At 53.2% G+C, this 15,983-nt stretch overlaps 1 protein-coding gene across 1 annotated transcript in view; it reads left to right on the plus strand.

Moving 5' to 3' along the window:
• The first annotated feature begins 2,633 nt into the window (after nt 1-2,633).
• Nucleotides 2,634-15,983, plus strand: part of LHFPL7 (LHFPL tetraspan subfamily member 7) — a 66,187-nt gene continuing 52,837 nt past the window's right edge. The window contains exons 1-2 of the mRNA XM_049803153.1: nt 2,634-2,950; nt 14,438-14,576. Of these exons, the coding sequence (XP_049659110.1) occupies nt 2,660-2,950; nt 14,438-14,576 (430 nt within the window). The 5' untranslated portion in view covers nt 2,634-2,659. The remainder of the gene's footprint in view (nt 2,951-14,437; nt 14,577-15,983) is intronic.

The following is a 15,983-nucleotide window of genomic DNA, read 5'->3' on the forward strand; positions in this document are numbered from 1 at the left end:
CGGAGAGAGTGGAAAAGATGCAGCACATACATATAATGGTGCACAGCAGGATGCCGGGGAAGCTGTAAAATTGAGAAGATGCAACTGATATCATTACAGTAGGGGTGTTCCAAAACTGCAATCGCAGCAGCTTCAATTACAGACCTGTACTTTTCTCTCTCTTTTTTTTTTTTTTTTTTAAATGGGAAAACAAGTGGCTGCACGCACACATAAAATTCATTGCAGATTTGGATGTGGCTGACCTCAGTCCATTAGCCTTAATGGGAACGGGAGGGTTAGTACTGGCTTCTCAACAGTGCTGAGGGCTTCAAAGAAGGGAATTATCCCACGTCCCTGGCAAAAATTAACTGATTTTATTAAAACATTGCAATCCCTCCTTGTCTCCTTCCACTGAGCACATGCTCAAGGAGGAAGGTTTGTTCCTCTGTGCCTGCCGGCTGGGCACAAGTAAGGGACGAGGGGTTTCTGTCTGACTCTCAGCGGATGAGTGGGTGCGTTAAAACCGGAACCTTGAAGTGTAATACAGAACAAAATGGGGGGGTAGGGGGGGGGGGTGGGGGGAAGCCTCACTCCCAGCAGAAAGGGCTGCGTTGGTGACCTGCTGCCGCCAACGATCTGTGGGCATCTGAGCTCTGGGGAAGGAGCACTGAGCAGGAGCATAGGTATGGGAAACAGAAAAGCCCTCGCAGCAGTTTCTGCAGCTTTTTCCCAGCCCTGACCCTCTGCAGGCTGTTCCTCACAGGAAGGAAGCCTTTTCTGCAGGGCTTTCGTGCCACTCTAGAATTATTCTGATTTACTGAAAACAAACCAGATCGATCGTTCCTACTTGCAGTCTGTCCAGATGGTATTGCCAGCATTGTGTGGGACTCACCTCAGATGACCTTTCTCCAGTTCACAGTGTTTTTCCCAAATTCTTGGCCATTTATGGTGTCATAAATACTTGAATAAAACCAAGTTAAAAAAATATCTAGTTTAATACCATTTCCCGTGTTTCTCCACTTACGCTTTTTTTCCCTTTTGTTTTCCTAAAAGCCTCAAAGAGTATGAGAAGTGACGCAGCACATGACAGCAGCCGGGTATTTCTGCAGACCAGGGATATCGGGAAAAGACAAGGCTGCGTGTGATTTTTGTCCCTTCACAACTTTCCTAGAAGTTACAGGACAACAAGCATGCACAACATTTTTAAACGTAAGAAGAAGACGCCCCCCACCTCCCGAAGCTCAAACAGGGTCCCCAGACAGAACTTGCTATATTTATCCCGGAGTTTTTGTCCGTGAATTCAGCTGTAAAGTGCAAATTATTTGCCCATCCCTTCCCTCATCGGGCAGCCTCGGGGAGCTCAGCACCCCAAGTCCTGCCCGCCAGCAGTCTGGGCGCACACCAGGAGAGGGTGCCAAGCCCCCGGCTTCTGCGTTCCCAGCCTCTGCAAGGATTTCACCGGGAAAATCCCGCTCCGGCAGTCTCTGAGCCATCCCTCTGCAAGGGCTGCGATTAAAACACCAGCCAAGGCACCCCGGATTTGGAGGAAAAGCTCTTTTTTTTTTTTTTTTGACCAAAAGCTGCCCCAATACCTTTAACTCTGTTTCAGCTGTATGGGCAGAAAGTGCCTGAAACCCGCCTGAGGACATTAAGGCAGGATAAATTTTTTTTTTTTTTTTTTTTTTTTGCGGTATTTAAAAAGGATCTGGCTCTTTTGGCTTGTGGCTGGTGGACGTGGGTACCGCTCGGGGGGGTCCAGGTGAGCTTCTGGTGATGGAGAAAACCCCGTAAGATCTGCGAGACAAAAGCATAAGACAATCAATTCATGCTGCAAAGCGACCGGGAGGTTTAGCAGGAATCAAAACCTGGCTGATCCGTGAAGTTTCAGAATGACGGTTATAAAAAATTCATCTGCGCTGGGAGGCGCAGCTTTTATACCTAAAGTAAACCCAAATTCCCGGGCAGCCGTTCTGCCTCGCTCTCCGCTCTAGCACTTTGGAGAAACCTACGGGATTAAAGGATAAAATGAATATGAAAATGCTCAAGCGAGCAGACCCCGAGTGAGGAAATCTTCCCAGAGAGGGGCCGCGGACCCCGACGCGCCTCCCTGGGCTGTGCGTGCTTTTTAAAATCCCCCCCCCCCCCCCCCCCCGGGTGACACCGGGGCTGTGAGAAATTCCCCGCAACCCAACCACGCGTGGCCCTGTCCGGCAAAGCCGCAGCCGCGGAGCGGCAGCATCGCCGTCTGCGGGCGCCGGGGAAGGCGGGGGTGTGTTTAAAAATATTAACGCTAACGGCAGGAATAAAATGACTCTTAAATAAGAAACGCCTGCAGCCGGGCAGGGAAAACGCCGTAAACCACCCCAAAACGTGTGCGCAGGTGAGGAGGGGGGGGGGGGGTGTGTGGGGGAGCCGCTCCGCCCCCCCCCCCCCCCCCCCCCCCGGGACTCCCCCCTCCCTCCCCTCCCTCCCCCGCCCGCCGCGGGTGTCGCAACCGCGCCCGGCCTCAGCCGCGCCCCGCGGGGAGGGAGCCGGGGACGGGGTGGGGGGGTGGGGGGGGGGGGGGAGCGGCGCGCAGGCAGCGCGCAGGCAGCGCGCAAGGGGCGCGGGCAGCGCTGCCGGCCCCGCCGGCCGCCCCGCGCCGCGGCGGCTGCGCGGCCGCGCTGCGGCGGCGCCGCCGATGCTGTCGGTGCCGGTACCGGTGGCGGGGGGAGCGGGGGCGGTGCGGGGCGCGGGTTCCCTGCCCCGCCGGCGCACCATGTGCAGCGGCGTCGGTTGTTTCTGGGCTTTGCTTTCCGCCGGCCTCTTGGCCGCCTGCGCCGCCGCTTTCCTTTCCCCGGCCTGGCTGCTGCCGCCCGGTCGCGCCGCCGCCGGTTTCGGCTTGCTTTGGCGTTGCGCCGGGCCGCCCCGCGGCTGCCAAGGTTCCGCCGGTCCCGGCGGCTTCGGAGACATCCCCTCCGGTTCCTGGCAGGTGAGCGCCTCCCCTCCGCGGCGTGTGTCGTCCCGTCCCCCCCGTCCCCGTCCCCACCTCCGCCTCCCCCGGGCTCCCCGGCATCCCCTCGGCGTGCCCCAAGCTCCCCGGCATCCCGCATCACCTCCCCGGCGTCCCCCCTACCCTTCCCCGGCCTCGCCGGCATCCCCCATCACGTCCTCGGCATCCCCCTCCCTGCCTGCCTTGGGTTCCCCGGCGTCACCCCATCTCCTCCCGGCATCCCCCCCCCCCCCCTCCCCCCGACGTGCCCCGGGCTCTCCGGCAGCCTCCCTCCCACCCCCCCCATCATCTCTCCCGCATCGCCCCAGACGTGCCCCAGGCTCTCCAGTTTCTCTCTGTCCTCCTCGCCTCCCTAAAGTCCCCTTGTCACCACCCCAGCATCCCCCGTTCTGACCCAGGTTCCCCAGCATCCCCTCATCCCATCCCCCAGACCTGCCCCAGCGTCCCTGTCCTGCCCTGAGCATCCCCTGCATCCCTCATGCTGCCTGCGAGCATCTTCTGCATCCCTCCATGCTGCTCTCAAGTATCTCTTTGATCCCCTGCATCCCTCCGTGTCCTGTTCCCTGAGCATCCCCTCAGAACCCTCTGGGTGTCCCGTGGTCCCCATGGGGCCGCATCCCTCCTTGGGATGCTCGGCTGCGCTTGGGGTGCTGCATGGAAACCTCCCGGGTGCCTTCGTGCCAGCGTGGTGGTCAGCGCAGCCCGAGCGTGGCCATGGTGCTTGGCGTGGCCGTGGCCCTGGCAGTGCCGCAGGTCTGACCCGGCCACCCTGCCCTGCCGGGCCGTGCCTCGCCACTGGGGCCTCAAATCCCTCCGATCTGCCCAGGCGAGCTCCTGCGTGGGTGTGCGGGAAGGAGTTGGGGGAGAAATGGGAGAGGTTTGGTGCTCCCCAGCTGGGCGTTGAACATCGCTTGCTGTCTTGAGTTTGCTGAGCGGTAGGGGAGCAGAGAGGTGGCTGAAACTGCTGCCCCTGGGACACGGGGATCCAGAAATCAAGCCTGGACATGGGAACTGCGGCTGTTCCCCCGCCCGGCCAGCCCAGGGCGATGCCCTTGCCAGTTTTTGGGAGGAAGGAGGCCAAGGCCTGTAGGGCCTGGGGTTGCTGCGGTGTCCTGGGGTGACAAAGAGCCGCCTGTCCCTGCTGGGTGTGCATGGGGACCACACAAAGCCCGGCCCCAGCATCCTGCCTCCTGCTTGCCCCTGCCCTTTCTTCCTCCTCCCCTTTCCTTTCCTTTTATTCTTAGCTTCTTACCCTGAGGTTGTGAGTGTGATTTCACTACCACTGCTCAAAACACATGAGCTTTGACTTGCTCCGGGTCGCTACGTTGCAGAAACTCCAGTACCAGGGCTAAATCCCTGAGAGGTCGTGGCTGTACCTGTCACAATGGGTGTCAGTAGTTGAATTTCTCTGCCTGCCATGAAGCTGTGCTGTTATCTCTCCCAGGACTCTAGGTCTGCATGCGATCGCTTAAATCCCATCATGGTCCTTAAAATTGTCATGAAAGAGAAATATTGTGAATTGCAAAGAAAAGAACCGGCCGCATAAAATCCTTCCGATTTATATAAAAACGTGCAAAAAATGCTGTTGTTTCCGTAAGCTGGCCTTTGTTCAGACGGTTTTGCAAACATAATTCAGATAAACACTTCCAAGTAATAACAAACTTTACAGATAAGAATGAAGCTCAGCAGTGACTCATTTGAACAAGCTTCAGCTACACACAGCCTCAGCCATCTAATAGCCTCTGAAAAGACTTTAGATCCAGAATATAACGTAACGCAAAGCCTCTGAGCTCCTGAGCTTGGGCTGTGATAGGGATGAATAATGTCACGGTACTAAGTGGAGTTTACAGGGGATCTTGGTGACACATCCTTGTCTCCTTTATTAATACCACCCAAATAATTGATGAACGACAAACAGTGCAGTCTCTTTCAGGGGAAAGTGCTCCCCTACCAGCTTTCTGCCATGATGAGGATGAGAATACCTGTTGTGATGGTTATTTGATGGCGTGGAATATAATAAAATATCCCTGACAGCTTTGCTAAGGCAGGCAGCAGCTTTGGCTTTTGTGCACGAGCAGCCCTCCAAACCCACACGCCTCGGTGCTCAGGATGGGGGCAGTTGCGTGCTGTGAGCCCTGGCCACAAGTTCAAGCAGGAGATTTTCCTTTTTGGAGACATGGGGAAATTGTGGCTCTTTTTTCTTTGCTTGCTGAACTTTTGACATTCATTTCCAATCGTTCAAGCAATCTTGTGGGCAGCTCTTTTTTTTAAACGAAAGCCAAGAGCCCATCGTGGACGGGAGTCTAGGAGGTTTTGAAAACAGCCACTAGCTTTTTGCCGAAGAGCCTGAGGCTGGCAAAAAGGGTGTAAAGCTGTGGCTATGAGGGGCAAAGGAAGCTAAAGCTGACATGGGGATCAGGAGCTCTTCTATTGTGAAGCTGGTGGCACATCTGGGGGGATGCTGGTGGCACACCCAGGGAGGATGCTGAGAGCACATCTGGAGAGGATGCTGACAGCACACCTGGGGAGGAGTCTGAAAGCACATCTGGGGAGGATGCCCAGCTGTAGCGCACATGGGGGGGAGCAGCCTGCAGCCGGGATGTCCATCCCCGGGGAACGTTGTTCTTTTTGTTTCCTGAAACGTGCACGGGTTACCGTTTCAAATGTTTCCCTGTTCAAATGTGCCGATTTGATGTAGGGGTGGGGGAGCGTTCAGCCCTGCAAATGATCGGTAATGCCAGTTGTGTGTTTGCACTTGGGGGATTATGTTAATCATGCTACAAATGATGCTTTGAATCATGTCTAGAGGTTAATTAACATGCCTTTCTTCTCTTAAGAGGGCCTTCATGTCTGTTTAGAGTTGCTGGCTTTTTTCTGCTTCCTATCATAATTACTTTGCAGTTCTGTAATATCATGGGTACCTTTAATTTAACCCTGTCAGTGCTCAGGCTGCTGGGGCTTTGCACTGTGCTCAGCATGATGATGGCTATTTGATTTTATTTGATAATAAAATATCCCTGATGCCTGGAGATGTTGTGGCCAGGCTGTCCTGTGCAGGCTGAGACCTTGCAGGAGCTGATGGAAATTGGAGAGGGACTGGCTGGAGCCAGGTGAGGAGAGAGGATGGTGATGGTCATATTGCCCAGGGGCCACAGCCAATTTATGATTGAGGCCCTTACACAGATAATTAGTGGAAAGGAGGATCCGTTGTGGGAGGACCTGGAACTGTGAAGGCTGGAGAGGGGCATCCTGAGAGGTGCAGGCACTGTGGGGAGAGGGGATTGCTCTTGGGAGGCTAACTGGTAGAGCTGGGAAAAACAGGTGAGCTTTTCAGCTCTGAGCTGCTTCATCGCATCTCACTACTTTTTTTTTTTTTGTGCCACATCGCTGTGTGTGTATGTGTGCGTGCAAAATAGCGCTTTATCCTGAGCTAATTTATTTTCTCTTTCAGTGGGAGCATTTGGCTCATGGGTTCCTGTCTCAGTGCTGCACTTCGGAAGCTAGTGCTGCTTCATTTCAAATTTCTATTTTTATTTTTCCACATAGTCTCCAATTATTTTCAGGCTTTGCCAAGCATGTAATCTAAAATAACAAAAAGAAGCTGATCAGCCCATGGTATTCCGGTTAAAACCACATGGACCACTTGCCTATGAAGCCAGTGATGCCCAGCTGGGGCAGAGCACAAAATAACCTGCTCAGGACAGGGGGGAAGGCTTTGCACAGCCCCAGGAGTTCCCTGGGTGGGTCCTTCCTGGGTTTTTACCCATAGCAGGACTTGAAAAGATTCAGCGAACCTTAGTGAAAATGCACAGTAAACCTGCTTACCCTTTTATTAGAAAACACGGAAAGGTTTCATAAACCTTCATTGCCCATTTCTCGCCATGTCAGTTCGGCACTGGGTTCCTGATGTAATCTGAGGTTTGCCTGTTGGGATCAGATTTGCAGGGCTACACAGCAGCCCCATTCCCAGTGAAAGAGCATGTGGGGTGCTCATGGATATGGGGATATTTGGAAAGTCTGTCGCTCCTTCTGTAGCACAGGCTCTGGCACAGGGGAGAGCTGAGCGTTTTGGGAGTCCCTGGCCTGCAACGTGACCCAAGCAGGGAGCCACGTGTGAGACTGGCTCTTGGGCAGAGTCTGCTCTACCTCTGGGGACCATGTATCAGACCAGCATGTTAATTTGGTATTATCAGGAAATCAACTTTTAGCTCCTCATCCTAAGAACTTCCCAAGAGAGCAGATCCTTCCCGGCTTACTCTGTCTACAAGTCAGTTTGATTTTTAATTGCGCTTGCACAACCTTGGCAAGAGGTATAAGTGCTCAGCAATTCTTGAAATCACTGTCTTCCTCTTTATGCATATTACCTTGCAGTAGACTTTATCTCCTTTCATTAGCCACCCAGAGTTTTTTGACCTACATTAATAGAACAGAAAATACTCAGTGTTGGGGAAACCTGTAATTCCTGGGCTCTGGCCCCATGCTTCAACGCCTGAGTAGCAAACCATAACAAGGACTCACTGGCCAGTGAACTGCTCACTACTAAGCTGGGCTGAAATGGGTGCTGAGACAGGACCGGCTTACGGGTGGACCGTGGAAGGTCAAGTTGATTGAAAATACAGACGGGCTGCTCTCGGGATTAATTCTGTCAACTCTGCTCTCAATGGGAGATGGAAACTGCTTTGCTTAAACAAAGGCACAGAGAGGTGGGTATTAGCCCTGGCATCGCTGCTTGGGCTGCGGGGCCAGAGGCTGGGTAGCAGCCGGGGCTTAGCTGCAATGTGGCTGCTCATGACAGTGATGACCGGTTCACGCTGGGTCGCCTGCCCACAAACCTTCCTGACAAACAGCGAGTCCTGAACCCTGTGCCTTGGGAAGGGCATCATCTGGGTGCATCAGAGACATTTTGGGCTGAACGTTGCATTTCCTCTTTGTAGGGCCCAGAGCGATGTCTGGCACAGGGTGGCGGGGGCACAGCAGGGTCATTTTGACAGTGGGACATTCCCTCCATCCTCTTGAAGCTGCAAGTCCCACTCCCTTCGGGCTCCTTTCCACTGGCTTTGTAAGGAAAAGTCAGATGGGAGAGCTTTTGACCTGTGGGGCGTTCCCTGGCCCAGGACGATGAGCCCAGCTTTGCCGCCAGTGCCGGGAAAGGGCTTATTCCAAGGAAGGATAATAACAGAGTGCGGGTAAGAAGGTCTGATCCGGTACCCAGCGACAGTGCACTGCTTGCTGCCTAATTAAAATTTCATTAAGTTGGTTCACATCCCTTGATGGAGGTCACAGGCACACCATTGATGTGCTAATGTCTTACTTTTTCCCTTTTTTTTTTTTCTCTTTCACCACTATCCATCATCCTCTTAGATAAAGCAGTGCCATTAGGAGCTGCTTTCCAGCATCCCCAGATGCAATGGCACTGCAAGAAAGACAGCTGTAATTCATCAGACATATTATCTGTCTCTTATTTTCTCCCTAATTAAAAAAACACTTTTTTTTTTTCTTGAATCGGTTTAGGCATTAACCCCTCTGGTGTTTGTGTTGAATACCCTGATTAGCCTGAAAGTGGGAAAGTTACCTGGAAGGCCAGGACTGGCCAAGCTGTGCCTTAGGAGGGGGCGGTTTGCTGAATTTTGTGCATGAGCAGCTAAATCTGGGCTGGGGAGAAGTACCCCCCTGTGCATGCTGTGGCACGGGCAGGTCCCCATCAACCAAATCCTTCATTTGGAGGGGAAGAAATGAGGACTGGAGCCTCATTGCCTCCTCTGCATCCCTGTGCCCCAGCCCAAACCACCCCAGCTCAGGGGACTCTGAAACATCAGCCACCTCCCCGGCAGCATCACGCCTGGGGCTCTGCATTACTGCCGGGCTGGTTTGGGGAGGTTGGACCCGCTCCCACCATTCCCTGGATAACATTCCCAGCGCTGCCGGGCAGTGGATAGCATCTGCATGGGAGCAGGATGGAGAGGGAAGATCAAACAGGAAGGAGAAAGCTCTCAGATGGTGCCAAAAGGAAGGTAATTGCCGGGGAGGAGAAGATGAGGACGTGTGGGATCCTCTTCCTGGCCGTCGCTTTAATGCCGACCAGATGGCGGATGTTTGTTTCTGTGACTTGTGTGGGGGAAATATGAACAAGCTGCGAGGCTCGATCCACCCACCCCCGTGCACGCAGTGTCTCCTGCAGAGGCAAGGTGCCTCTCTGTTGCACCCAGGTGGGTATTCCTGGTTTTTACCAAGGTCTCTTGCACCTTGGCCCAAGGAGAAGGCACTGCTGTTTCGGGTGCAGGGTAGTCCCGCCCAGTGTGGTGTGGATGAAAGCAGGGGTTTTAGAGTCCAGTGCAAAACTCACGGGAAGGCTTGGAAGGAGCGAAGGACCAGGTGGTGACATGGTGCCGGTGGCAGCGACTCGTGGGGTGCAGGGGCACGTGGAGACCCCATTGGGCACTGGGATGGAGGGAAGTCCACTTTGCTGCTCCAGCGCTGCTGCTGCCCTGCAGATAGATACCAGTCTGAGTATTTGCACTGACTCTTTCTAGCCCTCTTTATTTGCCTTCCAGTAGGTGGTGGTGACCGCTCCTCCTCTGCCAGGAGCCTGGCCAGGAGCATCTCAAGCCACGCAGCAGGGCCAGACCCAGCTGCCAACATCTGCATCCACTTCCCGGCATCAGCCCCTGGTGTGGCCTCCTGGGTCCTTGCCAGCACTGCTGCAAATCCCAAACCCCAGGTCCCCACTCAGCCCCTCTGTCCAGCGCTGATTTGTTTTCTTAACAAAGTTAAAAACCCTGGTGTCCATTCAGTTTTTGCCTCTCCAGGTACAGCACTATCCAGTTTAACCCCAAAACATATTCCCTAAATGAATATTTAATCACGCAGAGCTCTGATGGGAAGGGACCAAATGTAAAAAAAGAAAATGGTTTGATTAATTTTGCCTCCTCTTCTCTTACAGTTGCTTTTACAGCCAGTTTTTCCCCAGCTCCTTCAAGGTTTCCCAGACCTTTTCTGCCTCAACAGATACCCCCAGAAAGCCAGACATGCTGTGACCTTCATTCTTTCTTTTTCTCACTTAGCCTGTGGCTTTATTTCCTCATCATTTAGGGTATTTATTTTCTGTCCTCATTTGCAAAGGTGCTTAAGCATTTGAGCAGGTCTGAAATACCCAAGCAGTCTGTAACCTTGCCTTCAGCCTGCTGCTCTGAGTACCATGGGGCCCATCCGGGATGGCAGCTGTTGAGGGTGGTCAAGTTCCAATTAATAAATTGCATTAATAAACTAATGTGCATCATGGTGTGACCCAGTGCACAGGATGCGATGGCAGGAGCTTTGCCAACATGGTTTATCTCCACCAAGCCAAACCCCAGGTACCATTTCTCAGCACTAACTCATTTGACTAGACAGTTTTTTCTCCCTTTGCCTTTTTCACTTTAAACTGTAAAGACCGTGGATGCTGGCTTCAAAAGATGGGTTAACTTTTTTAAATTTTTCATTAGGGATATTAAGTGATTCTTCCCAGCATGGTCATTGTGTGACATTTTGGTTTTTTTGGTGAATGGAAACACATCTTCAGCAGATTTATTGCATAGTGAATGGTGCAGCCATGGCGCATGTCAGACCTGTAAAATATTAAAATAACGGGTAGGGGATTGTTGTTAATCGGAATTTACTACACTACATAAAGGCATATTTACAGTCCCACCAGGGGACTATTAATTTGTTTGGGGATAAACAATTAATCTCCCTGGGAGTGGGAGCAGAAAATCTGACATGGTTTTATGTCTTTTCCCAGTGTGGCAGAGGCAGGATAGCTCACAGCCCTGGGCTGCTGGGCTCCCTAGGGGGGTGTCCTCTGCCGTGGGTCTGTGATGCCTGGGGAGAGGCAGCCCACCGGGCAGCAAGGTCCTGCTTCTCCCTGGCCAGTTTTGCACTGGGAGCTGTGCTTTCTGCTGTGGTGAATGGGCTTTTTCCAGCCCCTGCCTGAGCTGGGCTCTCACAGACAGCCTTGATGCATCCCGTTTGTTAGCTCCCCCCCCGTCTATTTTTGTGTTTCAGCTTTTGCATCCTGTTTCCTGCATCCTCTCCTTTCTGCTCAAGATGCAACAGGCACAAACAGGGAGGAGAGAGGGAGGTGCTGTGCAGTTGGAAGGAGAAGGGGTTTGGCTGCTACTGTTCAGTACCTTTGCTCCATGGACTTCTTCAAACTTGAGCCTTACTATTTTTCTTCAGAAGCGGCTGTTTGATCTGCAGGTGCGACTCCAGTACAGGGCAGGAGCACTTGAGATAATTCCCAGCCAAGGCCCTGGAAAGGTTATGACAAAGCAAAATTTCTGGTTTACAAGAGCATATCCAGTGTTTCGGCAGGTAACGCCACAATGTTAGGGAAAGAAGTTCGTGCCTTGTGTTCAAGCAGCTCTGGCCACGGTGTACCAGCGTAATGTAGGAGCCAGACTAAGACTGCCAGCTTGCAGCAGGGTCTCTTGCAATCTGCCCTGAAGTGCCCCATGCCTTTCCCTATTGCCACCTATTTTGGGGCAGCTGCGCCACTGCCATCCCTTGTGCCCCACAGCAAATCTGCTCAGCTGCGTTACTCATTCTGCCCCCAGAGCTGCCTGGCAGCCAGCCAGCGGCTCAGCATTTCTGGCCCACATGGCAGAAAACAAACCTCACCATTTACCTACGCCTTTTGCCCACGTGAATTTTAACACATTTATTCAAAATGAGACCTTAGTTCCCTTTACCAAGGCCTGACTGGATTTGGTCATTTTTTGGCCAACACTGTGTGCATCAGGGTGCTGCCAGCCCCAGGACCCCGCAGTCTTGCTGCCGCCTGTATGAACCTTGATGGCAGGACCTGAACCACACCCAACTCTTCTTTCAGTATAACGCTCACCTGCACCCATCCTGTTTGTGCCTTTTTTCTTGGTGCTATGTCCTGAAAAATGTCTTTGCGCCTTTCTGCAGGGATTAGCAGTCTGAGCAGCTCATAGGTTGTTTCCAGCAGGAGCTGTGAGTTTTTAGGGGATTTCCACTACCATAATTAAGAAGAACCTAGATCATTAAAAATAATATGCTTCACACGAAAGGGGAACCAGCCTGCTTCACAAGACCCCTTTCTGCTGAAAAATTCATCGCTCTAAATAATTAATGGTCCTTGCAAAGGAGGATGGTTTTGCATGTTGCTGGGTGGAAGGTGAAATTCAGATGCTGGGCAGAGTAATCCTTCTTTTTTTTCATTAGTCCATATTTCCTTGCCGTGCTGCTGCCCTGGGAGTGGTGGGGAGCAAGGGCTGCGGCCGCTGTCCCCGTGGGGTTCTGCGCTGGGAAGGTGTCTGTGCGATGGGGTTGCCCATCCCATTCCAAACCCCTCCTGGAGTATGGATGGGGCAAGGGGCTGGTCCCTCATCTCTTTTGCCCTGAAGCAGCACTTGTCTCTTTGGTTCTCGGTGGCTTGGAAGGCACCGGAGAGGAGCAGATACCCTGCTTCTACAGTCCCTGCCAAAACAGCCTCTCCATTTCTCTCGGTAGCTGTTTGCACAGCCGTGCCTTTTACATTGCATGTCAGGAATTAATTTATTGCCAGGACAGCATTTGCATTGCTTGTGCAGTGCATAAATAGGCTATAAATAAGATGCTGATTTCTAATCACTACACAACACTGGGGGAAGCGCTCGCACCAGTGTGTGTCAGGGTGGTGCCCAAGCTCCCCTGGCCCATCCCTTGCCAGCCCCAGTGTGTCCCTGATTGGAGTGGCTGCAGCTTCTGGGCAGGACTGTGCAGGCAGTGGCTCTGCGTCCACAGCACTAGCCAGTCCAGCTGCTAAAAACCAGCTCAGCAGTAAATAACACAGATGTAGGGCAGTGCCAGACCCGCGGGGCAGCACCACTAGTGCTAGAGGGGTTTTTTTAGCTGCTTGGACCGCCTGTAGCCATCACAAGGTAAACCCAATTCTTCTTCTTCCCCTCCAGCCTGCCTGTGGTTCCTGCAGCATAACTTTCATTTAGCAGATTATTTACTCCTCATTTGTAACCTCTTGGGTGAGGGGGACCAAATGGAAACATGTATTGGGTTTGTTCCTATAGTAAACCATGGTTGCCCAAAAGCTCAACTATAGGGGGAAAAGTAAAAAAGGAAAATTGTGCATTTCTAACCAGAATGTCTCACCAGGGCAAGAGGGCTAGACAAGGGCAGGTGGAGCTGGGATCTGAGCTCTTTAGGGCAGCCCCCCCCCATGTTATGAAAATGAGGCTTGTTAGAAAAATGGGGACAAGACCTGTCTTACAGCTGGACCGCTTTAGGGAGCCAAGAGGCAGACATTGCTGCAGGGTGACTCACCAAAGCCAGAAGCATTTCATGGAATTTGCTGTGAAATGTTGTGAAATGACAGGACTTGGCATGGCTGCCACAATGCCGGGACAGAGGTACCCTCGCACTGTTTGAAGGCTGCCACGAGTTGAATGCTGGAGGAGGAGGCACCCATCACGGCTCCCCTCACAACCCCTGGCCACACTATGCCCCTGGCTGGGCTGGCACATGTCCCCACCAGTATGGGGACCACCTCGCTGCTGGTGCCATCCTGTTGGCAGAGGTGGAAATGTCACCTGCAATGGGGGCAGAAACAGCAACAGTGCAGCAATCGGGTACCCCTACCCAAGGGCAAGCTGGTTTTGCCATAAATTAGTGCTTTTCCCAGTTTTAGATGCTGATGCAGTTTGCATCTTACTGCCAGAATATTAAATAGCAAAGCTGCTTCCACCCCAACCAGGTGATGGCGGGGGACAGGCTGCTGTGCTGGCCTCCCGTTTGACTGCCCCTCCGCACTGTGCCAGCCTCCAGTGAAAACACTGCCCACCAGGCACTCCTATAGCCTCCGGCACCCCAAAGCATCACCCCACAGTGTGAGCTAGGTTCGAATACCAGCCCCAAATGACCCAATTTTGTTGCAAAAGAGGCTAAACCAAAGACATGGCCGCTGCAGGGAAAAGCTGGTGGAGCTGCTGGAGGTGAGCTGGGCTAGCGGGTGGGAGCAGCCTGCTGTGTTGGCAGAGGCTGGCTGCAATGAAACCTGTGCAGCAGCAGGTTCCCCGCCGTGGAGCATCATTGGCAAAATACCTTCTAATTGCCAGGCTCGCAGGGGTAGGCGCCGTCATGAGATACATTTCAGCTCTCAGTGGAGGCACTGACACGCATTGCAGGCATCTAATAGCACTTGTGTTAGTGACATAGCCCTTCATGCATGTAATACATTTGCTATTATCACCATAGCCCGAATGTTAATAACCCTTGGGACCAGGTGATGGGTGAACCATGGGCTCAGGACTTAACAGGGAACTTAAGCAACAGAAGGTGGAAGGGAAAAGGTGGAAGAAGCTGCCCACGATGGGGCTCCGCTTCTCGCTTCAAGAGGGAGAATTTGTGGGGAGGTGTCACGGGGACAGTGGTGGGGTATCACCTCACTGACAGCCCTGCGTGTCCTTTCAGACGAGCGCCGTGCTGTGTGCGGGTGGCTGTGCCCTGCTGGCTCTCAGCTCGCTGCTGGCCATCGTCGCCGTCCTGCTGCCCGGTGGAGCCTGTGAGAGGCGAGTCTGCACCCTGGCTGGCTACATGCAGACAGCAGCAGGCAAGTGACGGGGACTTTGCTCTTTGGGGTGGAAAGATGGGGTTTCCTTGGTGTGCTGCCCAGCCATTCACAGCATCCTGGATCTCAGCAAGAGGTGCTTGTAAACCCCAACCAATGCTGGGAGAAAAGAGAGCGGCCCTTTGCTTTAGCAATTGCCTCCTGCATCCATGCTTATAACGTCTATTGAAAATTACCTCCACCCAAATATGCAGGTCTGTGGCAGAGAGCCTGGGCTGCAGGTCTGGCTCACTACCCCCTTCTGAGGGTGTTGTGTAGGGCAGGGGGCCATGGTGAGCAGTGGAGACCAGGCTGTCTGCTGGCAGGGTGCTGCTGCACCTCCTGGGTCTAGTAGTTGCCTTCTGTTAAGTTTGCAGTCCCATTGGGGCCATCTTTGCAATTAAACCTCTGGAGGGCATTTCCCTCTCTGAGTCTTACACCCGAGACAGCCTGTTGCCCACCCTGTCCCACATCTCCCCCTCGGCCTTCCTGGGCAGCCCACTTGATGCTACATTCTCTTATATTTCCATTGCAATTGCTTATATTTCTGCCTTTGAGAAGTGCTAATGCAGAGGGGAGGAGGCAGGCAGTTGGGGAAGGTCCATCCCCAACCTGTGCTCCCTGTGGAGGAACAAAGCCCACCTGAGACAGGTCTCCACTGCGGGGAGCCACATCTCCAGGAGCTGAAGTGTTGGACTAAACAACCCCAACTGGACACAAGCCACGACAGGAGATTAAACTGCCCGTTCATGTTTGTGCCTGAGAATAAACTCCTTTCCTTGGAGAAATCCTTAGGGCCAGCCAGGCTTCGTTATCTGCCTGGCAGCATTCAAGCGGCTTTTGGGGGAAATCCTGTTATGCGCTCTCCTCACCAGGGCTCATCCCACAGGAGCCGATTTGGGAACAGATGGAGGGGCCTAGCCTGTTAGCCACAGCTGCTCCAGCTCAGCCAGGCTGTGGGTCCACAGAGGCAGCTGTTCATGCCAGTGTCCCATCACTAGTGACTGATGCATCCCTTGGAAGCCACAATTCGGGGATTCCCCTCACCTGTGGTCAACACATCCCCTGGGTGCGGGACATGGTCTGGAGGAGCCCCATGCCAGCAGGTCTCAGCCCCAGTCCAGGGATAGCGTGGGTCACAGCAAGGTGGCTCAGGGTGCCCTTGCAGGTGGTCTCCCATGCAGGGGATAAATGGGATGGAAGTGGTTAACCTTGCAATTACCTTTGCCCAGGGAGGAGGGTGGCACATCCCTGCTGGTCTGGCTCTGCAAGGAGAGACAAGCAGGTAAAAAGCAAGGGATTAGGAAGAGTCCCTGGAAAGGAAACCCGCTGTGGCAGATAAATACAAATGAGGCGCTCTGAGGGGTTTTGGTAATATTGAACAGGCTGTAAATAAACTGTAGGCTCTAA

Source organism: Accipiter gentilis, chromosome 6, assembly GCF_929443795.1.
Source record: "Accipiter gentilis chromosome 6, bAccGen1.1, whole genome shotgun sequence".
Lineage (NCBI taxonomy): Eukaryota > Metazoa > Chordata > Aves > Accipitriformes > Accipitridae > Astur > Astur gentilis.